This window comes from Urocitellus parryii, chromosome 6, assembly GCF_045843805.1.
Source record: "Urocitellus parryii isolate mUroPar1 chromosome 6, mUroPar1.hap1, whole genome shotgun sequence".
NCBI classification, from domain to species: Eukaryota; Metazoa; Chordata; class Mammalia; order Rodentia; family Sciuridae; genus Urocitellus; species Urocitellus parryii.
The window spans coordinates 185,055,841-185,068,133 of record NC_135536.1 but is presented as its reverse complement, the minus strand read 5'-3'; the positions used below and the strand labels follow the sequence as shown (position 1 = coordinate 185,068,133).

The 12,293-nt window shown below is 51.6% G+C and overlaps 1 protein-coding gene across 7 annotated transcripts in view; it reads right to left on the bottom strand.

The window, feature by feature from the left end:
• Positions 1 to 189: 189 nt before the first annotated feature.
• Positions 190 to 12,293, bottom strand: part of Pkig (cAMP-dependent protein kinase inhibitor gamma) — an 89,069-nt gene continuing 76,965 nt past the window's right edge. For 4 of the 7 annotated variants that reach the window (XM_026383229.2, XM_026383230.2, XM_077799780.1 and 1 more), the window contains 2 exons: positions 5,235 to 5,408; positions 190 to 941 (listed from right to left, as the gene is read on the bottom strand). In XM_026383229.2, coding sequence (XP_026239014.1) covers positions 862 to 941; positions 5,235 to 5,385 — 231 coding nt within the window. In that variant the 5' untranslated portion in view covers positions 5,386 to 5,408 and the 3' untranslated portion in view covers positions 190 to 861. Of the gene's footprint in view, positions 942 to 5,234; positions 5,470 to 12,145; positions 12,190 to 12,293 lie in introns of those variants that run through there. The other 3 variants (XM_026383234.2, XM_077799782.1, XM_077799781.1) reach the window with 3 other exon arrangements.

Genomic DNA, 12,293 nt, shown 5'->3' with positions numbered 1-12,293 from the left:
AGCCGTGAATGGGGTGAAAGAGGGTGAGGCAGAGGAGGACTCAACAGAGGTCACCACCTAGGAGTGTGCTGGCAGCCACATCTTCTCAGTAGCTCACTGGGAGCCTGGGTGGCAAGGGAGCCCAGCTGACTGCAAACCCTGGAAACCAAAGCTTGCTCCTGCTTTGCTGTTTAAAAAAGAGAGTACCTGAAACAAGTCACACAAATCATTATTTATTTCCTGGGGCCTAATTTTCACTTATCTTGGTAAAAAGGGCACAGAATTGCTCATTTAGTTTTGAGCCCAAATTTCTCTAACACCGGATCTGCGAAGCTCCGTGTGGGAAAGCCCAGAGCAACACAGATTGTCAATTGAGCTTAAGATGGCTTCCAGAAAATGTGCAATGATTGTCGGCTCCCTTTCTCTCTCCTGAAAAAGGTTTGAAGTTTTTAAAAAGTTTAAAAGTATTTTTTAAAAAAGGGATAAGAAGGTCTTGCCTGAGAAGGCTGGGGTTGGAAAGGAGGGGTGCTGGGTAGGATATGGTCCCCTGTCCAGGCCCCCCTGAAAGAAGTGTGCCCATGTCGGCTGTTCCCAGGTAGGCAGGATCTGGCCCATGCCCAGTGCCAGCTGAATAAATAACACCCCATGGGTACAGTGTCTCCAGATGTGCCTGGGCTCAGTGCGAAGGAGGGGGACAGGTTGGAGCCCAGGGGTGTGGGCAGAGGGCTTGTCCAGAATAGGGGCAGCGGAGGCCTCTGAGGGGCCTCACAGGCTAGCCTGTCTGGCCTGGGACATGGGCTCAGAGAAGAGGTTGGGCCAATGCCAGGGTTCATTCCATAGGGGACAGCAGGCTTTCTCCAGCCTCCATGGATGAGGCTGGACTCAAGGTGAAGCGGTCCCATCGCTGCTTTCAGGTGGCTTGCCGGCCTCCTTGTCTGCGGTGCTGGCCTCTGCCTGACCTTCTGGAGGAGAGAAGGAAGAGTGCATTTTCTCAGGCACTTTTACACACATGGAAAGCACAGAAGGGAACGGCTGGCAAGCTGATAATGGCGGCTAGCCCGGTGGAGTAGGATGAGGATGATGGTGGCCAAAGGGGACTTCAGCCTGCACTGTAATATCTTACATCTCACCACATAAATGCAGTGTCACTAGTGAAATTAAAATTCAATTCGAGCCAGGTGTGTGGTGGCGCACCCAGTGGCTTGGGAGGCTGAGACAAGAGGATTGAGAGTTCAAAGCCAGCCTCAGCAGTGGTGAGGCACTAAGCAACTCAGTAAGACCCTGTCCCTAAATAAAATACAAAATAGGGCTGGAGATGTGGCTCAGTGGTCAATAGCCCCTGAGTTCAATCCCTAGTACCACCCCTGCTCCCAAAAGAAGAAGAAAAGGTCAATTAGAGGTCAGGATTGTACACCAGTGCTAAGAGCACAAGACAAAAGGCTACTGAGGGTCAATGCACCTGCGCAGTTTCCCAGAGGGAGTATGTGCTGGTACAGGTGCTCAGCAAATGGGAGCTGGTCCTGAAGGCACTGAACCAGGCCAGCTGAGGAGTGCCAGGGATGGCCTGCATCACGGATTGGGGGGTCTGATGGCATATCCTGGTGTGCATCACACTGCTGGTGACCTCCCCGATTCCCTCACCCCATCCAGCTAGAAACCTGGGCTGGGTGGGGATAAGGGCAGCAGCAGCCTAAGGAGCCACTTGTGCCATGAGGCGGGTGTGAGCTGGGTCTCCTGACTCCCAGCTGCTTTTGTCCCACTGTGGAAAGTGGGAGGGGAAGGCCCTGCCAGCACCTCCTTCACCAGCAGCGGAGGTGAAGTACCATTCACTCCCAGTACCCCCAGTCTCTGTGTCCCCACTAGCAGGGGCCCACACAGGGCTGGTGTGCATGCAAAGCTCAGTCAGTGGTGCAGTTTGTTCTTTTCAATATCAAATGAACCCAGGGCCTCCACATGTTAGGCGAGTCCTCTACTACTTAGCTCTACCTCCAGCCCCAGTGACGAACTGTGAAAAGTCACCAGGTGCCCTCCAAGCTCACTAAGGGCCTGCACACAAATATAGTCCCATAGGACACACTTCCATCTAGGGCTCTCAGCCTAAGCCCCACCTGTGACTAAGGAGATCCCCCCCCCTCCAACTCTATGCTAAGTTTTGGGCTCTGCAGGCCATGGGCCCTTCCCCACACGATCCACATGGCGACCTGCAGGTGCAATTACGGTTATGATGCAGTTATGATGCGGTTATGATGTGTGTGAAAAAATGTGGCTCAGAGAGGTGAGCTGCCCTGCCTGGATCAGGGTGGAGAACACCTGCGTGCTGCCAGAGCTGGTAAAATCCACCCTCTAAGAGCACAGTGCTCTGCAGTCCACCAAGGCCAAGGTCTGCATAACCTCACCCTGCCCTCAGGCAGCTTCCGGACAGGAGTGCTAGTTAGGTGGTGACTGTGTGGGCAGAAGGTGGCTGTCTGGCTCTCCAGCCAGTTCTGACCTCTGTCCCTAGGTTCCCTTGAATCCTGTGATGGGATCTAACAAGGGCCTGGCCCTTCAAGGCTCCTCTGGCCTCCAGAAGCCTGACCAACTAGACGGCACTTTAGGTGACATTTCTACCATGTGACGCCTTACTTGGCTCTGAGCTTCCTGCCCTGGCGAACAGGTCCCCCCTGTTCTCTGCTCTGCTATTCCTCTGCTGTGGGACCTCAGACAAGTCACTTGATCTCTTTACGCTCTGCCTCCTGAGCTATAAAGCAGGATGGCGACACTCCACTCAGACCACAGGGGCTGGGGCGTCCACAGTCATCTGGCATGTGGGAGTGGAATAGGCTCAACCATTGGTGGCTTCATCTGTGCCAGCCTGGGGTCCCTGGCCAAGAGAAGGCTCTCCAGCACTTCCTGTTGCACTAGCACCCCTGGCCTCCCTCAGGAGCAGCTGCAGAGTGGGATCAGGAATGCTGACCATGGAGGGCAAGCATTGGCTTCTCCATGCCTGGCCTGCTGCTTCTCTCATTATTAGGCAAAATAAGGAAACATCTGTGCTCTCTACATAGAAAATACCAAGAAAGATGGAAGGTTTGTGCACAGCTGCTGCCTGGGCTAACATACATGAGCAGGCCCCAGACTTGGGGAGGCCGGGCAGCCGTCCTAGAGCTCCTTCCCAGCCCTGGCTGCATATTAGTTTCCTGGAAGCTTTAAGCAGGAGAGGCTGCTCTGGGTCCCAGCATGGGTCTGTTGGGTCAGGACCTCTGGAGTAGTGCTTGGAGGCTCTGACTCAGTGAGTCCTGGGACTTAGCTCAGTCCAGACCGGCCTGATGACGCTGTTCACTGAGGCCTCCTGTGAGGGATCTTGGACAGTCACTCCTGCCTGGACTCCACTGTGAGTGCTTCACATTCTTACAATGTTCTGTCCTCGTGTCTCCTTCCCAAAGGTCAGTCACTCTGGCAGACAAATGTCATATACTTAAGGACCCAGACACTTCAAGGATTCTGAGTCAGACAGTACAGACCATGTTAGAAGGACCTGGGTGCATGGCAGAGCAGCCACAAGGGCTGGAATGGGGGGCAGACAAAGTTTACCAGAGCTGAGGGGGAGGACACAGATGTGTCCAATGTGCCCAGCATGACAGTTGAGCATGCTGTCCGTTCAGCTGGCAGGGAGCAGCCATTGAGTAAGCATCTTCCATGTGCTGACCACTGCCAGGCACCGCGAGCACACTGGAGCAGCTTGGTGAAGGGGTGGGGGAGCAGCTGTGGTAAGGGGTCTAAGGAGGTTGCCCACACAAGGGGGCCTCTCTCTGAGGGGGATGTGGTCAGGCAAGGCCTCTCAGCAGAGCAGGTGTCTTCACAAGTGAGAAGCAGCCAGGCAGGGGAGGAAGGAAGAACCAGACAGAGGAGCTGACAGGGCAGTTTTGAAAACAAGAAGTACTTTCCTCTGGCTGGTTAGGGAGGAAGTGAGAACTGAGGCTGGAGAGCAGAGCAGGATGGCAGCTGAGGTGGCGTCCACACCTGGGTAAGGCACTTGGGCCACATCACCAGGGAGAGCCTGCAGACCTTCAAACAGGAGGTGTGGGTGCGTGGGGTTCCTGCAGCAGGGGTCAGGGGTTCTTTATCAAGGTATAAAGACTATCGGGATGACCCTGAGCAGGCCACCCAGCAAGTTAATATAGTTCTCTGGGCCTCAGTTTGTCCACCTATAACATGAGTTAGGTTCTGAAGTCTTCTGTTTTGTCCCTGTAGATCATTTCTGGGCAGCAAGGACCAAGAACTCTAGGCTGGGGCTCTACAGAGCAAGGCAAGACTATGGCTTCCTCCTGGCCTCCTTGCACCCACTCCCACCCCTCCCCCAGCTTGTTACTGTAGCCAGCAGAGTTCCTTCTAACCATCCTATAAGTATTGCCCTGGAGAGGTGGGTGCAGATAGCCCAAAGCTCCAATGCCCTGTGGGAAGTGATGGGATAGTGATGACCTTGGCCTTGGAGGTGCTATGGAAGGCTTTCTCAGAGGAAAAGGCCCTAGCCAGGGCAGGAGCCAGGGAAGGCTTCCCAGAAGAGCCCAGAGCAGACAGGTTGGACCTGAGCCCAGCAGGGTTTTCTGGGAGGATGGAGGGAGACACAGAGGAAGTGGAGTGTCCCAGACAATACTTGAATGGTGCATGTGACCTTTCCTCTGGGCCTTTCTTGGCCTGTGGTCATCAAGCACCTGCTGTGTGCCAGGCAGAACAGGCCCCTTCTATTTCGGAGCTGCTACAACAAATGAGACCTTGTCTGAGGGTGAGGAGAGTCACATGGCTGGGGAGGAGGCTTTAGCTGTTAGGGGCGCCTTTCAGAGCATCTGCCCTCTGAGCTTGGGACCAAGGACAAGAGGACAGCAGCCCCAGCTCCAGGAGAGGGAGGGAGATGTTCTAAGCTGAAGATGGGTAGAAGGGACCCTGCTGGCTGAAGGGGTGGGCTGGAGAGTGGGGGAGTGGGTACAGGGAGGCCAGGAAGGTGGGTAGTGGCCAGCACCCAGTGGAGGGAGCTGGATGTATCCTGGAGGAGAATGACAGGGCGGGTGAGTGGACTGGGGAGAGGGAAGGGAAGTGCCCTGGATGCCTGGCCAGGGAGTCTCTGGGGCCTGAGATGCTGGTACTGCCAACCTAGAGACTGGCTGGTCTCTCACTGACTATCAGCAGGCCTGACTGGAGTGCAGCTGCTTCTCTGAGGAAGAGAGGTAATCTGGGACGAGGGTTCCAGCCTCTCCCCTGCCAGGACCACTGGATCTGACCTGCCCCCTCAAGTGCCAGCTCGCCCATGTCTGCAGCCAGCTTCCGCACGCTCACAGCCTCTGAGTCACCCTGGATGTCAGGGACGGCATTCCGACGGCCCGTTCGGTCACAGGAGATGAAGTCCGAGTAGGAGGACTCGACCTCCATCATGCTTGTTGCATCGCTCCTCGGGCCTGTGGGGACAGGGGGCAGGAGGGCAGAGGTGAGGCAGAATGACAGCTACTGCCTTTTTCACTGCAGACAAAGCAGAAAGCACAGAAAACACAAAGAACAAAATCAGCCACCTGTAACCCCCGACACAGCCAACCACCACCACCATCTCAAAGAACACAGCCTTTATTCTAAGGAAACATTGACACACTTATCAGTATCATGTGCCAGGCACTGGCTAGGTGCTATAGATGTAGCAGCAAACAAGTTGGCCATGGTCCCTGCTCTCACAGGGCTTATGATCTACCAGAGGCGGCATCCAACTACCCAGCACCTACATCAGAACCACAGTGCGCAGCCCTGTGAGGGAGAATGCAGGGTGCTGAAGTGACTGGCAGGACCTGACCAAGGCTGGAGTTGGCAAAGTGACATGAACAGACATTTAGATGAAGAGTGAGAGGAAGAGCATCACAGAGAAGGAACATCTTCTCTGTGATGCACCTGTGAAGACTCTGAGGAGGGAGGGTATGGTGGGCTGAAAAGCAAAAGAGCCAGCAGGCTGGAGAATGGTGGGGCAGGGACACTGGGGACAGTGCTGAGGTGGGCAGGGGTCAGACCACATCTGAAACTTGGACTCTGAGGGGTGTCAGGCCAGGTTATGAATGATTAGCTGTGCATTTCAAAGATGACTCAGGGTTCTAGCTGGAGCTGGGCCTGGAAGGAAGGAAATCGGGAGACTTCCGCTCCGGTACAAGAAGACAGTGGTGGAGCAAGGCGGTGGCAAGGCCGACTTGAGATGTAATTTGGAGGACAAATCCATAATAGTTATTGTTTGATGGGGAACTTAGGTTGCGCTTGAATAAATAGGTGGACAGCAGTGTGGCTTCCTCAACAGGAAATGTCAGCAGAGTATCTGGGGAGTGAAGGCGAGTTCTGGGAGTGAAGTTAAGAGTTCTAGTTAATGATGCCAACCTTGTATGGCCTGTGAGCCCTCCCAGAGGACAGGGGGAGTAGATACAGGGACCAAAGGGGCTGGCGCTCAGAAGAAAGATGGGATATAAAGGGAGGAAAGAGATGAAAGAAGAAATCATTACTATTGAGATGGGGACTAACAGCCCTCGTGGTTGAGCAACAGCCTAGGAGTGAGAAGAAGACAGCCACAGCTGTAAAGAAGAGCCATATACGTTAAGAAGCATATGGCCCTGGGCTTGAAACACACCCCCCAAAAAATTATCTGGGGATCATACTACACATTGTGTTTTATAGCCTATTCTTTGGAACAAAGACCTGACTCTCTCTGAGCCTCTAGTTCCCCATCTGTAAAACAAAAGCAGGGCCAAAATTCTGTGTAAGGCGATTTCCCCTTCTATCCAGAAGATGGCGCACCTTGCATATCTTTCTTTGCTGCCTGAGGGGTGGGGGTTCAGGCTCCTCCTCAGCTAAAGGAATTCCCAGAGGCAGTTCCTTCTGTAGGTCACAGTTTCACTTCAACCCTCTCCCTACGGGGAAAGTGCTCAAGTCTTCATATCAGGAGAATGGGCTGCTGTAATAATGGTAACAATAGCATGACCACCAGTCCAAATTATGAGGACAATGCTAATAATAGCAAAGGTAGTGTGACCAGGAATTTATGCTTTGTATACTTCACTTAATGGCTGGCACAGCATCTGAGCTAAGTTTACAAGCCTGAATGGGAAGGGCCTCAGCAGACCCTCTGGGTCCTAGGCCTAGGCTCTGCTCCCCTTGTACCTGCTGCTCATGGGAAGGGTCTGACCCTGTCAAGCCACTCTGTCCCCTGAAGCCTCGGTTTCTTCAGCTCTTGTTCTCTGGTTAAAGTCAGCTCCATGAAAACAGGAAGCTTCTCACCATGCAAACAGACAGGACCAGTCCCAGCAGCTGTGATCTGGCTGCTCCATCCCTGCACACTCCGAGCAGCACCTGGGGGAGAGCAGCTGCTCTGTAACCGCTCCCAGGATCACATTTCATCTGTCTATCCATCCAGGCATCCATCCAGCCCCTCTGCCACCACCTCTCTAGGGATGATGAACTGTCTCCACCTCAGGACCTGGGAAAGGCCTGAATCCTGCAGAGTGCTGCTCTTCTTGTCTGGTATCTCCAGGAGAATACCTTGGGATGGAGTTACAAGCTCATCTAAAAGGCTAGCCTCACTCCGAGACAGACACCCTGGGGCTTTGCCCTGCCTGACCCTACAAGCTTCCCAGGACAGAAAGCTGCCCATCCTGGCACAGAGAGGGCACTCTGACAAGCTCAAAGCCCAGTCCTGGAACACACCCACCAAGCCATCTGGAGCTCACTCAGCTGCCCCCTCCCCATCCCTGCAGGGCCCTGGGAGCCCTCTGTTCCAAAGCACCAGTGTATCAGATTCTCATTTCTCTTACACATTTGTGCTCGTATGTGCTCATATTCTGCTCTTGAAAGTTAAAAGCAAATGGGAAAATAAAAGAAAGAATCCTCAGAGTGGAATTTTGTGCCAGCAAATGGTCACTCTCATTTTAGGGGTTTTGTTTTGTTGTTTGTTGCTGGGGTTGAAACTCAGGGCGTCACACAAAGAAAATGGTTCTTCTCAAATCCTGTCATTGAGAGTGTAAACTACCAAGGACTTCTTTAAAAATGGCTTAACAATAGGAAACAAGAAACCTCAACTTTCTTAATATCCTTGAGCCATTAAGTCAGTTTATAATAATTTATTATAAGAAAATAATCCCAGTTGTACATGAAAATAAATGTACAAAGATGTTCATTGCAGTAATATTTAAAATTCCAGAACAACCAACTGTAAAATGGAGAAATATATAAATATGCTAATTTATATTCAAATGAAGTATCATTCAGGTATTATGATGTTTGTGAATTTTGGGGGGGGTACCATGGATTAAACACAGGGGCACTTAACCACTGAGCCACATCCCCAGTCTTTTTTATTTTTTATTTTGAGACAGGGTCTCACTAAGTTGCTTAGGGCCTTGCTAAGTTGCTGAGGCAGGCCTTGAACTTTCAATCCTCCTACCTCAGCCTCTCAAGCTACTGGGATTACAGGTGTGTGCCACCATACCCAGCAATATTTTTTAAAGATATGAGGGGGCTGGGGATGTGGCTCAAGTGGTAGCACGCTCGCCTGGCATGCATGCGGCCCGGGTTCGATCCTCAGCACCACTTACAAACAGAGATGTTGTGTCTGCCGAAAACTAAAAAATAAATAAGTAAATATTTAAAAATAAATAAATAAATAAAAATAAAGATATGAGGAAATCTTCACATATATTGTCAAGTGGAAAAAAAAAAGCCTCAATTGTATAATCACATATTTAAATTGAGTAATTTTTAAATCTTTTATATTAAAATTTTTTTACATAAATTACTCATATAATTTTTAATTAATTAATTAATTAATTATTGTGGTTCTGGAGACTGAACCTGGGAGCTCACACATGCTGTCATTGAACTACCTCCTTGGCCCCCAAATAATTTTTGACTATGTGTGAAAGTGGCATAAAGCTCAAAGGGTACAAGAGGAAAGACACAAGTATTCAGAATCCTCCCAGCCTACCCCAGACACCTTCCCCACGCAAGCCCTTTCTTAGATCCTTCCAGTCTATGACATCTCCAAATTCCCTCCTTCTTTCCTTCCCTTTTCTTTTATTGAAAACAATATTTTATTTTCCATCATTCTTTTTTTCAATTAAAAATATGTCTTAGAAACAATCTCCAGGGGCTGGGGATGTGGCTCAAGCGGTAGTGCGCCCGCCTGGCATGCGTGCGGCCCGGGTTCGATCCTCAGCACCACATACAAACAAAGATGTTGTGTCCACCGAAAACTAAAAAATAAATATTAAAATTCTTTCTCCCCTCCCTCCCTCCCTCTCTCTCTCTCTCTCTCTCTCTTTAAAAAAAAAGATTAAAAAAAAAAAGAAGAAGCAATCTCCAATCACCTTGAAACCACTGTAGTGTGACTGTATCAAGACACTGGAAATAAATCCCAAGTCCTTATAGAGCTAGATTGTTCTTCCTATTGGCTACAGGGTATTTTGTTGTCTCTCTACTGTAGAATGATTTAATCTCTTTCCTACTGATGGACTTTTTAAGAAAAATTCCTCTTAGTTCATTTTGTGCCACTAAAACAAAATATCTGAGGCTGGACAATTTATAAGGCACAGGAATTTCTTTCTCTCAGTTCTGAAGGCTGGGAAATCCAAGACTGAGGTGCGAGCATCCTCAATTTGGGGGTTTTGAGGTGAGGGTTGCTGTCTGCTTCCAAGATGCTGCCTTGATTGTTGTGTCCTCCGGAGGGGAGGAACCGTGTGCCTCACATGTAGGAGGGAGGTAGAAGTGACAAAAGAGGCAGCCCCCGAAAGCCTTTTATAGGGGCATCTAAGTCACTCACAAGGAGGGGTCCTCAGGGCCTATCTGCCTCTCCACAGGATCACAGGGCAACACCTGGAAGGTGAACAGACAGGTGCAAAGCACAGCTTTCCCTTCACTGCTCTGTTTCATGGGTACCCTATCCATGACATTTTGTATGACATGAGGGTGACAAACAGGAGCTGGTTCCTGTAGTCTGGGCTGTTCTTGGGAGACTTTGGACAGCTCCCCTCACCTCAGCAACCTGGGAACAAAGCAACATTTAGGAGACAATGATGCTCCAGAGCCTGGTCAGGTGGGGGAGCGGAAGAAGCACGTGATTAATAGAACATTAGTCTGGTCCACTTGAGGGGGGAGAGACTGGGGAAACTGACCTTCTGATGCTTTTCCTCTGTGCTTAAAGGTGCCATTGAGACCAGAATCTATGGGTCCTTCTTCAGTGCCTCACTGAGACCCTTCCCCTTGCCCAGCTTCCTTCCCCACATCTGAATAAGGAAAATTGAAATGTGAGCTTTAAGTCCCTCCCAGCCTTGCCAACTCATTCATTCACTGACCACTAACATCCTCTTCATGCCTTGCCAGGTGTAGGACACACCGGAGCCCAAACAAGACATTTATAGCCTGCTGCTAGAAGAAGGTAAAGAACAAGTAAATTCCTCAATTGTGGCAGATTTTGCACGTGTGATAGAAGGACAGGAGAGTGTTCTGCTGTGTGGATGGTTTGGTTAAAGGTGGCATGGTCAGGGAGGGCCTCCTTGAGGAGGTGACTTTGAGCTAAAATGACAGAAAAGGTAGAGTGAGCCAGGAGCCAATCCAGGCAAAGCCCAGAGTCAGTGAGGCTGACATCTCTCACTTCAGCTTGAGCCTCCCGGGCTGCTAAGGAAAGAAGCCTCCTCTTCCTCATCCCTAGGAGGCGGGGCCTTTGTGGGGTCTGAATGCTGGTGGGGCATCTGACTGACCTTGGACGTCCAGGATGGAAGGGAAGGTACCCATGCACTGTACCCCGGCTCTTAGGGTCCTGCAGGTGCTCACTCGGGCATGTCAGGTTTCTCCACAGGAAGCCACTGTTCCCTTGGGTCCTACTATTCTCCCCAGCTTTGTAAACTGAAGAGACCCGGACTCTGCCAAGAGCTACATGGTGTGTTCCAAGTCGGAGCTAGTAGCCCCCACTGCTCAGGCAGATTCCATGACACTTCCAAATTGTTTTCCAAATATACTTCAAAGGTCATTTCCTGTTTTTTTTTAAGTTAAATATTTTCAAAAAACACACAAAAAGCAAGCAGACTTTTGCAGAGGACACAGCACAGGAGGGCGACTCGGTGCTGTGACGGAGGCCTCCTTGGGATGGGCCAACGCTCCGTGAGGCTTCTCTGAGAGAAGAACGGGCTGTGGACACCTGAGGCTTCCCCACATTCAAAGAGAGCAGCGGCTTCTCTCTGGGATGGGAGGCCAGAACCAAAGAGGCACTAGGACGGGCAGAAGAGGCAGGGCCCAAGCGCCACATGTTCTGAGGAGCCAGGGCAGGGCAGGGCTGCTGGCTGTTGCCATGTTCAGCCCGCTGGCGGCTGGCACCAAAGCTCTCTCTAGTGCCCTAGGGACACATCAGCACAGCTCCACCAGCACAGGGCCTGCTGCCCATTCAAAGAGTGGCCATGGGTGAGGCAGCCAGCTGGGCCCTGGCCTGCACACCTAGAAGGCCCAGAGCCCTGCAGAGAGGCAGAGCAGGGCAGGTAGCAGTGACAGCTGCTTTGGGAGGTGGCGTGGTGAGAAGGGGAGGCTGGGAGCTGGAGCCAGTCAAAGCTCTCAGTGACTTCCATGTTGCCAGTCCCCAAGTCAACTGTCTGTCCTCTTCTGACTGACTTCTTCTCAGACCTCGAGGGCCACCAGACACCACACCCTCTGGCTTCCCTCCAACCTCTCTGGCCACTACACAGTGGCCTCCTCCTCTGGGGACCTTTCTGTCAGAGCCCCTCCCCGAGGACCACAGTCTTATTCTCCATGTGGTCCCTGGGGTAGTTCTTAGCCTATCCCTTAAATAGTGTACATTGTGACCCCCGAGAACTCCAGACTCTCTTAAGACTCTGCATTTGTGACTAACGGCCCCTCTGTGTGGCACTTGGCTACGTCATCAGCACTGCAAGCTTCACCTGTCAAGCCCCAGCCTTCGCCCCTCCAGCCTCCCCAGCTCAGTGAAGGCACCGCCAGCCGCCCAGGCTGCTGGAGCTAGAAACCTGGATCTGTTCTTGATCCTCCTCCTCCTTCACCACCCACATACAATTCAGTTTGTCACCAGGTCCTGTCATTCCTACTTGGAAAACAGAGCTTGGATCTGCCCAGCTTTCCCCTCCACGGGCACCACCTGGCTCCCATGACTTCTCACCTGGACCCCTGCAGAGCCCCTCACTGCAGTCCTGCTTCTCTCCCCCTCAGCCCCCGATGGATTCCTACACAGTGCCAGAACGATGTTCTCAAATAGAAACTGGGCCACGTGATACCCGTGCTTCATTCAACCTCTGATGCTTTTCTAT